Here is a 15,059-nt window from a genome sequence, read left to right as displayed (position 1 = left end):
TATGGGATGAGAGTTTGGATTTTGAGAGAATTTTTTTTAGGTCAGCTTTTGTAAGTGTTTTTAAAGGAAAAAAAAAAAATTATATATGCATATGTTCCATATGTACAATGTTATTACACTAATTCAGTATACCCTAAAGCTACTTATGATAGTGTTGTTACTAGGTTATTCAAGGCTGAGATTTCTAAAACAAAATCCTCTCAGTTTGGTGTTTGAAATTTCATGAGCTCTGGTTTCTGGCTACGCTACTAAGTTGGACTGCTTTAAAAAAGAATAATAATAATATAACCTTTTCAAACTGAGAAATTGTGTACTTGAGCTGGTGGTAAAGACTGGACAGTGGGATTTGAGAGTACTTGGACATGTATTTGTAGTGCTTCTGGAACAATATCTGCATACCAAGTTGTGCCCTGTAGTAACTGAGCATGATGGAATTAATTTCTGATAAATGTAATAACTGTAGCTTAGCTCTGAAATATAAGTAGTGTTGCCTATCGTAGGCGTGGCGACCTGGTTCGGGAACGGCACGGCGACCAATCCCAGGTCGCTCGGTCCATCGGCTCACTGACACCAATGTGGTGGACGGCAAATGGCGTTTATTGGCGGGAAAAACAGCCTTATATAACCTGGGCACTGAACGCTATTGGCTATCGGGAGGGGGACCCTGTCTTCCCGTACAATGCGATATCTTCCGGGTGCCAGACCCTCACTACCACATATCCCCCCTCCCTATGCACAATTTAATTAGATAAAATATAACAATATATAACAATCTTCAATAGAAAACTCAAATAGAACAATCTTCAATAGAAAACTCGAATAGAAAACATAAGGTGCTCTGAACAAGAACATTCTTATAACAGTTGTTGGTGCTCTACCAACATGATGTTAATCGGAAGAAAAAGGGGGATGGGCTGTGGCCTCAGGTGCACTCCCCATGGATGTGCCAGGTGAGCTGGATGTCCTCGGGCATGATGGTGCCTCGAAGAGCCCCACCAGGTAGGCCTCGCTCACCTACGGCTGGGCTCTGGAAGTGCAGGTCGATCTTGAAGTCCTGTGTGATCTCGCACACCAGGCGCTGGAAGGGCAGCTTGCGGATCAGCAGCTCCATGGATTTCCAGTAGCGGCGGATCTTGTGCAGCACCTCCGTGCCGGGCTGGTCACGCCGCCTGTGGCCGGCGCGCTCTTGTGGGCCGCCTTGGTGGCAACCGGGCCTTTCGCTTCCGCAGGCAGGGTCGAGGAGTCGACTGCTGCCTGGAGGCAATTTACAAATTGTGTAAAGCTCTCACTTTCATTTTGTCTTATGGTGGACCATGGCAATGGCTTAACAATAACTTTAGAGGCTGTGCAAATAGCATCCCTGGCCACACAAGTAGTTGTCATAACTTCATCGGCCTGGAGGCCCAGGGCCTGTGCTTGGGGGGTTGTTTTATGTCAAATGGGAGCATATCATCTCCCCCAAAAACACCATCTATAAGGGTGGAGACCATAGCTGAGTTAAGCCCTTTATCCGCAATTGCCTTAACAACTGCTTGTATATCCCTAGGGTTTATCGGCGAGTGGACCCTCTGTCCCTCATCCATCACCCGGACTGGGAACACTAGTGTGGCCGATGGGGCCCAGTCAGCACATGCAATCTTTATTTTTATCCAGTCTGTAAGAGGGATTTCTCCCCCTCACAGTTTCTCTTTAATTTGGATGGGACTATTTCGGCTCTTAACTCTGTTCGTATTCATTCCCTCCTCCTCTAAGTCAATTGCGAACCACTCGTCGCAGCTAGTGTCTGATCCGGAGTCAGAGCCTGACTGATCGGCCACTTCCGGTTTCTCATACCTTTTTGTTAGGCTCCGGCCCCGCCCGCCTCCCTTGCGGGCAGGCCGTTCCCTCCCTCTTGGTTCGTCCCGCCCTCTGCCCAGCGGGATGTTCGCCCCACAGTGGCTTTTCTTCAGACGGCCGCTCTGATTGGCTTTCCACCCTTCACTCACGCTCCCCTCACCTTCCCGGTCGCTCCCACCGCCTTTATCTAACACCTCCTCGATGTTCCCACCAAGGGCGTCCTCCCCCCGCCCTCCCTCTTCTGGCTCGGCACCATCTTGGGGCGCATAGGGGGGCGGTCGAGCCCAAATTTCCTCGGGCTCCGATTTCTCCGCGGCAGCCCTGGCCTCCTCGATTAACCCACCCCAGAAGGATTTAGCACGTTTCTGTCCCTCCGTGGGCGGGTCGGGGTTCGATTGAGAGGACACATCATCGTCAGAGGGGTGCAAAGTCCGCGTGGCCACCCCGACTCCCAGTCCCGGGGTGGCCGACAAACGGCTCTCTGCCGCCCTCCAGCTCTCCCGCTCCTGCATGGCCCTGCGCAGGGCCCGCGCGACTCTCCCCCACGACTCTAGGCTTCTCCCACAGCCCGAGGACATCGTCTCCTCAGTTAACGCTTTAGTGCGCTTATCCCACACTTCGGGGTGGAGAATATCCACCGGCTGGTCAATGACCCCAATTCGCAAAAGCCTCGCAATAGCGAGAGTAAAATCTTTGGGCTTACAATCGATACCCCACTGCTTATCTAACTGCGATACGACCTTCACAAGGACTTCCATCCTCCTTGTTGGTCCGGGAGCGTCCTCCCCGCTGGGCTGGTCCTGCCGCTCCGGCCGCCGTTCACCCGTCCAGGCAACAATCCCGGGTTTCGGCACCACTTGTTGCCTATCGTAGGCGTGGCGACCTGGTTTGGGAACGGCACGGCGACCAATCCCAGGTCGCTCGGTCCATCGGCTCGCTGACACCAATGTGGTGGACGGCAAATGGCGTTTATTGGCGGGAAAAACAGCCTTATATAACCTGGGCACTGAACGCTATTGGCTATCAGGAGGGGGACCCTGTCTTCCCGTACAACGCGATATCTTCCGGGCGCCAGACCCACACTACCACAAGTAGTAATGTACTGTCCTGTATAAGAAGTGCTGTGATTACCTTGCCCCCACAGTATGTGTCAGAGTGAAGCTATTTTTACAACATGAAGTATAAAATATCAGAGGAGAGAACCTGAAAAAGTTCAAGCACTTACGCACTTCATAGTGATTGTGACGAAAGTATATGAAAGAGAAAAAGAGATATGATAGATATGCTTCTCCCACTGAAACATTGTCCTGACTTTGTGAAATTGCATTAGATTGTCAAAACCCTTTTCACTCAAAGAAATAGATTATTGGTATGTTTTTAATAAACTTCTAGAGATTGACAGTAGGATATTTTCTTAACCCCAGAGACCAGCTGTATCCAAACACATTATCTGTCAGTTAAATTTTGTCTTACATATCAGGACTACTCTAGAAAGGAACAGGGAAATCCACCTGATCAGTACATGGCTAACAGGCTAGTGCCATCAGTGGAATTTTGTTTCTCTGTCATGGGGTGGTTTATATAGCACCAGGCCTACTGGCAACAGGTGGGGTTCACCTTTCTCAAACGGAAAAAGAATTGTAGGCCAGGGGTTGGTGGGGCTCATTGGCAAGGCTTTAAATGAGGAGGAGATAAAACCAGGCTCACTAGAGATGAGCCTAGGGGCAGCATTCCAGGGTCAGGGGTGGGACCAACAGCCCAGCTGAAGTGCATGTAAACCAGTGCATGCAACCTGGGCAACAAACAGGAGGAACTAGAACCTCTGTGCAGCAGGAAAACCATGACTTGATCACTGTCACTGGAACATGGTGGGATCATTCCCATGACTGGAGTGCTGCAATGGAGGGCCAAAAGCACTTTAGGAGGAATAGACAAGGGAGGAGTGGTGGGGTGCAGAAGCTCCACGCTAGGGAGTACTTTGATGTTGTTGAGTGGGAGTGATATAGTCAAGTCCTTATGGGTATGGATTGAGGGAAAGCCAAGACTGAAATCTTGGTGGGAGTCTGTTATAGACAGATATCCAAGCAGGATAAACAGACAGACAAAGAATTCCATAAGCAGCTGGCAGAAGTCACACAATTGCTAGCCCTTGTTCTCAAAGGGGACTTCAACTTGCCAGCTAGAAATGGAATATAACAGCGAGGAAAAAGTCTAGGAGGTTCCTGGAATATGCAGGAGATAACTTCCTGTCATATCTGGTAAGGTGCCCTACTAAACCTGCTGATTACAAACAGAGAATTGGTGGGAGTTATGGTTGCTGAAAGCCATCTTAGGCATAGCAACCACTAAGTGACAGAATTCTCTATTCTTGTTGAAGTTAGGAAGAGGGACAGCTACCTCCAACTTCAGGAGGGCAGACTTTGGACTTTTAAGGATACTGCTTGGGACAGTCTTTTGGGAGTCAGTCCTGAAAGGATCCAGGAAAGATGGGCATTCCTCAAGAAGGATATCTTAAAGGTGCAGGAGCAGACCATTTCTGTGTGCTGCAGGATGAGCCATTAGGAAAGAAGACTGGTCTGGCAGAAGAAGGAGCTTTCCCTGAGACTCCAGGAAGAAAAAAAAAGGTTCACCACCTTTGGAAGGAGGGGCAGACAGCTCAGGAAGAGTAGAAGGATATTACTAGGATATGCAGAAAGCAAATTAGATCTTAATCAGGCCACAATAGTAAATGTTAACAAAAGATGCATTAATGTAAGTCCATGCGACCAGATGGGATTCACCCAAGGGTACTGAAGGAGCAGGCAGAAGCGATTGCCAAGCCAGTTTCCATCATCCATTATCTATCAGCAGTCCTGGTTAACCTGGAAGATCCCAGATGAGTGGAGACTTGTGACTGTCATGCTCATCTACAAGAACAGTTGATTGGAGGGTCTTGGAAACTGCAAACATGTCAGCCTGACCTCAGTACTAAGGAAGGTCATGGACCAGATCACCTTGAGAGAGATCACAAAGCATGTGTGGGACAGAGGATCAGGTCTAGCCAGCATGAGTTCACAAAAGGCAGGTCTTTTTTAGTCTTTCTTCACCTCATCACCTTTTCTGGACGGCAGTTCACCTACTGGATGAGGAAAAGGCTGTGGATGTAATCTACCTAGACTTTAGCAAAGTTTTTGACTCTGTCTCCCACAGTATTCTCCTGGAGAAGATGGCAGCCCGTGACTTGGACAGCTGGACTCTTTACTGAGTTAAAAACTGGCTGGATGACCAGACCCAGAAAGCCATGGTGAATGGAGTTAAGTCCATTTGGCTATTGGTCACCAGTGATGTTCATCATATTGGGACTGGCCCTATTTCTTATGTTTAATGATGATCTGAACAAGGGGATTGAGTGCTCCCTCAGTAAGTTTGCAGATGACACCAAGATGAGAGAGGAAGCGTGGTGGCAGGAAGGCCCTACAGAGGGATCTAGATAGGCAGGATCAATGGGCTAAGGCCAATTGTATGAGCTTCAACAAGTTGAAGTTCTGAGTCCTTCATGTTAGTCACGATAACCCTATGCATTGCTACAGGCTTGGGGCAGAGTAGCTAGAAAGCTGACTGGCAGAAAAAGATCTGGGGGTGTGTATGGAAACTGCTGAATCATGGCCTGAACCTCTGATTGACCACTTGAGGCAAGCCATGAGTCAGCCCTGGGAGCACAGGTGAAGGCAATTTAGCTGTGCTGCTGGAAGGGGTGAAGCCTGGCTGCACCTTTTCTAGACCCATTAAAGAGCTGACTGCCAGTGGGGAAGGATTTCTTTCTGGAGATTGTTCCTTTGGAGTTTTCCAGGGAGCCCAGGACAAGGGTAACATTATGTTATAAAATTATAATATTATATAATATTAACACAGCATATTCATTGATTATACAGCTGGTAGTCAACAGCCAGCTAAACGTGAGCCATCAGTGTTCCTAGGTGACTGAGAAGGCCAATGGCACACTGACTTGTATTAAAATAGTGCAGCCAGCAGGACTTGGGAGGTGATCATCTGTCTGTATTTGGCACTGATGGAGCTGCACCTTGAGTTCAGTTTTGGAACCCTCACTACAAGGAAGACCTGGAGAGGCCCTAGAGAGTGTTCAAAGAAGGGTTATGAAGCTGGTGAGGGGTCTGGAGCACAAGTCTTACAAGGAGTGGCTGAGGGAGATGTGATTGTTTAGTTGCAAGAAGTGGCTCAGAAGAGACCTTGTTGCTCTCTGCAACCATGACAGGAGGTTGTAGTGAGGTGGATGTTGCCCTCTTCTCCTGGGTGACTAATGATGGCCTCAGGCTGTGCGAGGGGAGCTTCAGGTTGGATATTATGAAAAATCTATTCTCAAAAAGAGTGGCAAGGTATTGGAACAGGTCAAGGGAGGTGGTACTGTCCAAGAAATGTGTGATGTTGCACTGAGGGACATGGTTTAGCAGTCGTGGTGGTGATGAAGTGATGGTTATACTTGGTGATCTTCAAAGTCTTTTCCAACAAGTTTGAGATCACCTGATGTGACTGAATGTGTACAAGGCCATGGGGCCTGATGACACACATCTCAGTGTCCTGAAGGAACTGAATGATGTGGTTGCCAATCTACTCTCATTTAAAATGTCATGACTGCCAGGTGAAATTCTTTGCAACAGGAAAGAAAAGGAGACATTGCTCCTATTTATAAGAAGGGTAGAAAAGATGATCCATTAAATAACAAATTGATGAGTCTCACATCAGTGCCTGGGAAGATCATCTAACAGATCTCCCTGGATGCTCTCTTAAGGCACGTGCAAGATTATGAGGTGGTCTGAGATAGCCAGCATGGCTTCAGCAAGAACAAATTGTGCTTCACCAGTCTGGTGGCCTTCTATGATGGAGTGAAAGAATCAGAGGACAAAAGAAGAGCAACTGATGTCATCTACCTTGACTTGTGCGAGGCCTTTGATATGGACTCACACCACATTTGTATTTTTGAACTGGGGAAGATATGGATTTGAAATGTAAACTGTTCGGTGGATAAGGAATTGGTGGAATGGTTGCGGCCGGAGTGTTGTGGTCAGTGGCTCTAATAATATTCAAGGAGGCCTAGTGAGGCTCCATCTGAAGTATGGCACCCAGGTCTGGGGCTCCTAGCACAGAAAGGACATAGAACTATTGGAATGGGTCCTGAGGAGTGCCACAAAGATTATCAGAGGGTTTGAAAATCTCTCCTATGAAGAAAGGATGAGAGAGTTGGGCTTGTTCAGTAAGGAGAAGGCTCAAGGGAGACACCGTTGTAGCCTTCCAGTACCTCCCAGTTTTGTGTCATCAGGATACTTGCTGAGCTCTGCCTACACCCAGATCATTAACAGAGATCAACAGGACTGGACCCAGTATTTGTCCCTGTGATACACTGCCATTGACTGACATACAAATAGATTTTGTGCCATTGGTCACCACGCTCTGGACCTGGCTCTTCAGCCTGTTTTCATTCTCCTTTGTTGCCTGCTCATCCGTTCCTTACTTCAAGAACCAGACTCAGGAGAAATTCAGCGGGATTTAAAGACAATCACTGTCAGGTCTTGAAGTTAAAGGTGAGGAGTGCTGTGGGTCCCAGATCTGAGAACTCCTGAAACCCATAAGAGAGCCCAAGCTTGTGCTATGTAACAGGCAGTCTTGCTGTAGCAGGGTGTGAGATGGCCCATCCAGAGATTCTGCCCAGCACTGAGCAGGAGTTTATGTATAGTTTTGTCCATGCTGCAGAGGATGAGTTGTTCCACACAGCTAAAAGAGTGCAGAACTGAGGTATGGTGCTGACATTTGTCACTGCCCAGCTGAGCGTGAAGTAAGGCTTGATACCCAACTCACCTGAAGAGTTTCAACACAGCAAAGTGCAGAGTTTTGCACTTGGGCTGGAGGAATCCGAGGCATCTGTACAGACTGGAAGGAGCGGTCCTTGAGAGCAGCCCTGCAGAGAAGGACCTGGGGGTTCTGATGGATGAAAAGCTTATTTTGAGCCAGCTGTGTGCTCTTGCAGCTTGGAAAGCAAATGGTATCCTGGGCTCCATCAGAAGAGGGGTGGCCAGCAGGGACAGGGAGGTGATTGTTGAGGAAGGGAAGATTTATGTTGGCTATTAGGGTGAAGTTCTTTACAATGAGAGTGGTGAGGTGCTGGAACAGCTGCCCAGAGAGGCTGTGGATGCCCCATCCATCCCTGGAGGTGTTCAAGGCCAGGTTGGATGGCGCCCTGGTCAGCCTGGGCTGTTATTAAATGTGGAGGTTGGTGGCCCTGCATGGGAGGCAGGTAGGTTGGAGATTCATGATCCTTGTAGTCCCTTCCAACCCTGGCCATTCTTTTATTCCCTATATCTCTCATTTCTCCTTGCTGTGCAGGGCAGGGTGACTCTTTTTCTCTCACCATATTGCCTAACCTCTTGCTAGTTTTCTTTTCACTTTGCAAGAACCAGAATGAAAAAAAGCAAATCTCTCCTGTCCTTCCTCCTCTCCTCTATCACCTCCATGCTATCAGTGGCACCTCCCTCTCTCCTGATGGTCTCTTGCTCAAAGGCTCCTCTAACAACAAAAGCCTTGTGAGACCAACAGGCTTTCCCACTGTGCAAAGAGTGCATCTGTGTTTGTAAGGCCATGCATGCAGCTGCAGGGATTCCTTACTTTTGGCTTTGTAATGATGGTAACTGGCCTTGAAAGGACAGGTCATTGTATACGAAACCAGTTTTAGATCAGTTTCTGCTGTGTCTTGTAGATATTCCCAGACACCTGACAAAGTCTGCACCTCACAATGTCTTGGTGTCACAAAAAAAAAAAAATTCCTCTTCAGAGGTGTTGTAGGTAAGTAGGAGGTTTCCAGAAAACATATTTGAGCATTAGAAGGAAAATCTAGTCCTGCCATAGTGGTTTTCATGCAGAGGCACTGGGTGGGCCCTGGGCACTGTCCGGATGTCTGTCTCTCTGTAGAAAGGGAAAATTGACACAAATAGTTGTATTATGAGCACTCTGATGCCTGAAGGACATCTCACGCTCTTGCATTCCCCCATCTGTCAGAAGTCAATGGAGGAACAGACGCCATTCATGACTTCCCTGGAGTGAATGCCAACACAGATAAGAAATCTCTCGTGCCTGGCTGAGCTGTGCCCCAGAGCTGGCAGAGGCCATTGAAAGCAGACTGGCAGAGGACCCACCAAAGAAGACTAAGCAATGCTGGTGTGTATTACTGCTGGAGGTTTTTAACCTGCAGACTGACTCTGCTCAGGCCCAATTTTCAGTTTCTAGCATGTAACAAAGCAAACATCCACCCTTGCTATTCCGTGCTTAGAGATATGAGAGTGACCTACCTCCCTAGCAAGGGTGCAATCCCTCTTCAGAGGAAAAGGATAGTCAGGCATTGTGAGGCAATTTGTGCTGCACACAGGAAGAATCATGTGCTGCAGCCCCTATGGCAATCCCACAACATCCCCGCCTTGAGAGAGGCCCTGAGGTGGGGAGCTGATTGTGGCACACACTTTTTACTCTCTTGGGATTGAAGGAAAAGCAGGGTGAAGGTGAGGATGACAGTATTTTATGAATTAGGTGAAAAGTCTATGCTGTGTAAAAGTCTTGGATTGAGCTGCCCATGGAGTTACATATCTATGAAGTTTAATTTCGAACTTCTTTTACAATGTCAAACTTTACTTCAAATTCAGTCACACATGGATTGATTGGTAGTTCCAAGATCTTTTAGACCTTATCCTTATTTCAGAGTTTGTACAGGTAACTGCCTCCTTGAGAAGTCCTATCACCACAGCAGTCTTCTCACTTTTTGTGTTATCACTCCCTCCCCCAGCTTTATGGTGTGCTGTCTTGCACAGAAGTAGGTGGCTCTATCTGTGGCACTAAGGGTGTGCAGCTGCAGGGAAACCTTGTTTTTGGCTTTATCTGCAGAGATAGTGACACGATCTTGGAAGGATGGGGCATAGCCTGTGTTATTCCCAAAGGGATAGATCCAGCCTAGAAATTGCAACTCCCCTCCTGGAGACAGACGGACACAGTTCCAGTCATAGTAAGGGCTGTCCAGACGTGCTCCTTTTACAGTGCAGGTGAGAAGGAGTGATCCAGAAACTGTCCCTTCCTTGGGACCTGATGTCACCATTTCTATTTGGGGAAGGGTGCCTGAAAAGACATGGAGAAAGTATGGTTTGATTTTTTTTTTTTTTTTTTTTTTTTTTTTATAAATTCATGAAATAATACCGAAGTTGCAGAGTGCAAAAAAAGAGGTCTTTACCTCCAGGACTTCTCCCTGGGAGCAGTGGTTTGCTCAGACATTCCAGAACCTTTTTCTTTGCACCATCCAAAAACTGTTCAGGAAGGAGACCCGCTAGAGTCTGGGCAATGGCTGATAAACATGATCTATCTATAAACATTAATACAGAGACCTGGCAGAAGGAGTGTATAGAGTTCCCAACCCCTCCCAAACATTCAATCACCAGCAACATCTGGACTCACATCATAAGCATAGGGAACAGGACGGGGAGCAGGCACATGGGGAATTGGTTTGCCAGTTGCACACGAATCTCAAAGGATCAAGAAGCATGGGGCTCTTGCTGCATCCCCAGAAAATGGCTTTCCCCTAGAAAATCCCAAGGTTGCTCAGAGCGGGATCCTACATGGCTCGCTGGGGCAGTTATTGGCATTGTCTTCCCTTAATCCATGCTTAGAAAAATCTCAGAACCCCCCCCCTCTTCTGTGCTGCAGCAGCATTCCATCACCTGGAAAAGGGGGATTATATCCATGCAAGTATTCATCAAAAGTTGTGGAATTTAGACTTTGGCAGTGGCAGGTCAGGTGAGCAGAAAAAACCTGGGCCTGCTTGCTCCTGGGCTCCCATTTCTTTTACCTTCCATTTCTTTCACCTCCCGTCAGAGCTGAGCAGGACAAGCTAAGTAGCACCATTCTCTATGCAATTCATTCTCTATGCAATCATTTCACTGCTTTGAGGACAGAGAAAAGGGAAATTAACCCACAAGGGACGCAGAGAAGAAAAGAGCTCAGTTCTTGCCTACCATAAGGGAGTCTGTGGCCCCTCCGGCACCCCCCAGTGCCACTGAGAACACCAGCCCTGGATGCAATCCCTCTCCACCCTTCTCAAGCCCTGAGTGTTCATTCTTCAAAGACACATGAAAAGAGTAACAGGGGATAGGTGCAGTGGCCCCTTACAGAAATACAGAATCACAGAATTGCCAGAGTTGGAAGGGACCTCAAGGATCATGAATCTCCAAACCCCCTGCCACACGCAGGGCCACCAACCTTCCCACCTAATGCTAGACCAGACTGCCCAGGGCCCCATCCAATCTGGCCTTGAACACCTCCAGGGACGGGGCATCCACAACCTCCCTGGGCAGCCTGTTCCAGTACCTCACCACTCTCTCTGTAAAGAATTTCCCCCTGATGTCCAACCTACTTTCGTACGTCCTTACTACTTTTACATGTTGTGTTCCCCATTCAGGGTTGCTTGTCACAACTGATAGAATGTCCATCAGGCCAGGGCATGGGATCTAGTAGAGGAAAGGAAGGGGTGCTGAGTCGCCACAATCCCTTGAAAAGTAGTTCTGAAAGGATGCGTATCCTGGACAATGGATGTGCCCTCGTGAGCTGTACAGTTGGAAGAGAAGTGCAGCTAGGATACTTCACCCCTTCCTGTTGCACAGGTGAATTGCCTTTGGCTGTGCTCCCACAGCTCACCCAGTCCTTGCCTCAGGTGATCAATCAGTGGTTTAGGCCGTGACTAAACAGCTCCCATACATGAGGGAAGTGCACAAAACCCATTTCCCTGTTTTTATCCCAGGAAAATTGGGGCTCTCACCTTTGGGGGCTGCAGCAAAGACGATGACCAGCAGCCAGAGTAGCATTGCAGGCTTCTCCAGAGGAAATGTCATGGTGCAGGATGAGGCAGGGAAGCAGTGCTGCGAGGGACTCAGACCTTCCTCTCCTTGAAGCAGAAGAGAAACACCCAATGTCCTCCAATGCTGAAGGCTCAGATTTCCTTCTAATCCAAGACAGATTTGCAGCCTCTTCTGAACGGCCGCTTTGCAGTTGCAGTTACTTTATATACTGAAGAGTTTTTTATGCTTGTGACTGGTGTCTTGGGTGAAGAGAGGAAGCCACATTTCCTTTTGAACATTTTTTAGTCTGCACAGGAAACTCATGGACCTCTGTTAACTTCCGGGGGCCACTTCAAAGCATTTCTCCGAACTATCTTTGTAAGCAGTTATTGCCCTTTAAATAGGTAAGTGGGAACGGCCTGATAGTGTGGAGAGTGTTTTTTTTCCCTGGGAGTGAGATGTGATCAAATCCTTCCTCTCCCATCAAAGACAAAAAGCTGTTACCATACCTCAGGGCCACAAGCACCAATGCATGGTGAAAAGAAAAGGCTTTGTAAGGGGCAAGAAGATGGGACACAGCTGTTAGAACAGCCAGTACAGCTGTGTGGGGTGTGAGCAGGTAGAGAACCTGCTCTGCCTTGTGGCAAAGCTACAGAATGAAATACATATATTATAAAGTGCAATGGGGAGCAAACAGAAGGAGCAGGGAAATCACAATTCACCCATGCACAGACGGGTTATTTCAAAGGAAAAAAACACAAAGCACAAAACAGTCTGCATCCCATCAGAATGGGGAAAAATCTTGTCAGACTGGAGGCAAGAACATAAAGGAAATGAGTGGATGTAGGCAAATCTGTGCTCAAAGCTGCAAACAAAAACCCTCCTTGCTTGCTTCACCCCCCCAGTTGCCTCTGTACATCAGGTATGAGGTCCTGGATGGGGAAAGCTCAACTGTGGGTGATAAAAGCCCACTCAATCTAGATAAACTAACAAAACCAAACTAGGAAAATACTTAATTACTTCATTCATTACTGAAACATATCCAGCTCCACCTGGGGGAGGATGAAGAAAGTGTGGAGAGCTTATGGGTGAGATTTAAGGGGCGGGCAGGTATGGTGACATCTCTGTGGCGGTCACAGGTCAGCAGAGCGGGAGGATGAAGTCAATGAGGCTTTCTACAAGCAGCTGGATGTAGCCTCACAATCCTGATCTCTCATGGGGGACTTTAATCATCCAGATATCTGTTAGGTGAGCAACATAGCCAGGCACTCGTGGTCCAGACGGTTCCTGCAATGTGCTGAAGGTTATTTTCTGATGCAGGTTGTGGAGAAGCTGACAGGGTGATGGGTGCTTCTGGACTTTGTTCTTTCCAACATGGATGGACTTGTTAGGGACGTGAAGGTTGGGGGCAGCGTGGGATGCAGTGACCATAAGATGGTGAAATTCAAGACTTTGAGAGGAAGAAGTAAGGCAAAAAGTAGGATTGCTGTGCTGGACTTTCGGAGAGCCATCTTCAACCTTTTCCGGGACCTAATTGGAGGTATCTCGTGGGCTAGAGTGCTAGAAGGGGGCCCATGAGAGCTGAGCAACATTTAAACAGCACTTCTCCCAAGCTCAAGATCGATGCATCCTGAAGAGTAGGAAATGGGGGTAGGGAGGCAGGAGACCTGCATGGGTGAACAAGGAGTTCATGAATAAGATCAAAGGGAAGACGAAGGTCTATGAAATGTGGAAAAGGGCCTGTTTTCTTGGGAGGAGCCTAGGAGTGTTGTCAGGGCCTCAGCAATGCAACGAGGAAGGCTAAAACACACCTGGAGTTAAATCTGGCAAAGGAGACAAAGGATAATAAAAAGGATTTTTTAAGTATGTTAACAGTAAAAGGAAGAGTAGGTATAATGCAGGTCCCCTGCTGAACGAAGGGAGAGTTCTTGTAACAGGGATGCTGAGAAGGCGGAGATGATAAATGCCTTCTTTGCTTTGGTCTTCACTGCCAAGTCTGCCCCTTGGGACTCCTGGATCCTGGAGGGAAGAGAGAAAGAGCTTCCCTCTGGGTGAGGAGGGGATGGTCCAGGAGCGTGTGGGTGGGATCAATGTGCACAAGTCCATGGGCCCTGGTGGGATGCATCCACAGATGCTGAGGGAACTGGCAGAGGTGATTGCCAAACTGCTTTCTATCATCTTTGACAGGTCTTGGAGGAGAGGTGCCAGAAGACTGGAGGACAGGCAGATTCACTACAGTCTTCAGAAAGGGCAAGAATGAGGATCTGGGAAACAACAGGGCTCTGTCTCTGGAAATGTTTTGGAACAGCTTGTTCTGGATGCCATCTCCAAGCAATTGGAAGAGAAGAAAGTTATCAGGTATAGTCAGGTGGATTCCCCATGGATTCACCAAGGGGAAATAATGGTCGACCAACCTTGTAGCCTTCTATGATGGATCACCAGCTTTACAGATGAGGGAAGCAGTGGATGTCATCTACCTTGACTTCAGCAAGGCTTTTTATACCATCTCCCACAACATCATGATAACAAAGCTGAGAAAGTGGGGATAAATGAGTGGACAGCAAGCTGGGTTGAGAACTGGCTGACTAGCAGAGCTCAGAGTGTTGTGATCAGCAACACAGAGTCTGGCTGGAGACCTGTGAGTAGCGGTGTTCCCCAGGGGTTGCTGCTGGGTCTGGTCTTGTTCAGTATCTTCATTGACAACCTTGATGGGGATAGGTGTCACTAAGTACGAAGCTGGGAGGATTGTCTGACACACCTGAAAGCTGTGCTGCCATTCAGCAAGACCTGGACAGGCTGGAGAGCTGGGCAGCAATAAAGCAGATGAGGTTTAACAAAAGCAAGGACCTGCTGGAGAGGAGCTCTGTGGAGATGGACCTGGGGGTTCTGCTGGATGACAAGTTGTCCATGAGTCAGCAGTGTGCCCTGCTGGCCAAAAAGGCCAATGGGATCCTGGGGTGCATTAAAAGGAGTGTGGACAGCAGGTTGAGGGAGGTGATCCTCCCCTCTACTGTGCCCTGGTCAGGCCTCACCTGAAGTATTGTATCCAGTTCTGGGAGTCTGAAACAAAACAGGGATCTCCTGAAGAGAGTCCAGAAGATAAAGGGGCTGGAGCATCTCCTCTATGAGGAAAGGCTGAGTGACCTGGGTCTGTTCAGCCTTAAGAAAAAAAGAGTGAGAAGGGATCTTATTAATGTTTATAAATATCTTAAGTGTAGGAGACAAAGGGACTTGGCCAACCTCTTTTCAGCAGTGTGTGGGGACAGGACAAGGGGAAATGGCCTTAAACTGAAGCATAGGAACTTCATCAATATGAGAGTGTCCCAGAACACTGGGACAGGCTGCCCAAGGAGAAGTCTGCCTCTC

At 48.1% G+C, this 15,059-nt stretch overlaps 1 protein-coding gene across 1 annotated transcript; it reads right to left on the bottom strand.

Annotated features, from left to right (window-relative positions):
- Positions 1-273: 273 nt before the first annotated feature.
- Positions 274-11,971, bottom strand: LOC116232967 (uncharacterized). Its single transcript, XM_090148559.1, has 2 exons — positions 11,675-11,971; positions 274-2,719 (listed from the first exon to the last, which is right to left on the bottom strand). Exons 1-2 carry the CDS (start codon positions 11,745-11,747, stop codon positions 1,677-1,679), a joined length of 1,116 nt encoding a protein of 371 aa, XP_090004685.1. The 5' UTR covers positions 11,748-11,971; the 3' UTR covers positions 274-1,676.
- Between the last annotated feature and the right edge of the window lie 3,088 nt (positions 11,972-15,059).

Source organism: Phasianus colchicus, chromosome 12 (assembly GCF_987193195.1).
Source record: "Phasianus colchicus chromosome 12, bPhaCol1.hap1.1, whole genome shotgun sequence".
Taxonomy (NCBI): Eukaryota; Metazoa; Chordata; class Aves; order Galliformes; family Phasianidae; genus Phasianus; species Phasianus colchicus.
The sequence above is the reverse complement of the archived record's forward strand: the minus strand, read 5'-3'. Positions and strand labels throughout refer to the sequence as shown.

Excerpts from the sequence above, each read along its gene's own strand:
- LOC116232967 (XM_090148559.1), bottom strand. The coding sequence starts at position 11,747 with ATGACATTTCCTCTGGAGAAGCCTGCAATGCTACTCTGGCTGCTGGTC. Across the intron at positions 2,720-11,674 it reads CTTTGCTGCAGCCCCCAAAG|GTCGCCACGCCTACGATAGG; the intron begins GTGAGAGCCCCA and ends TTCCCAAACCAG.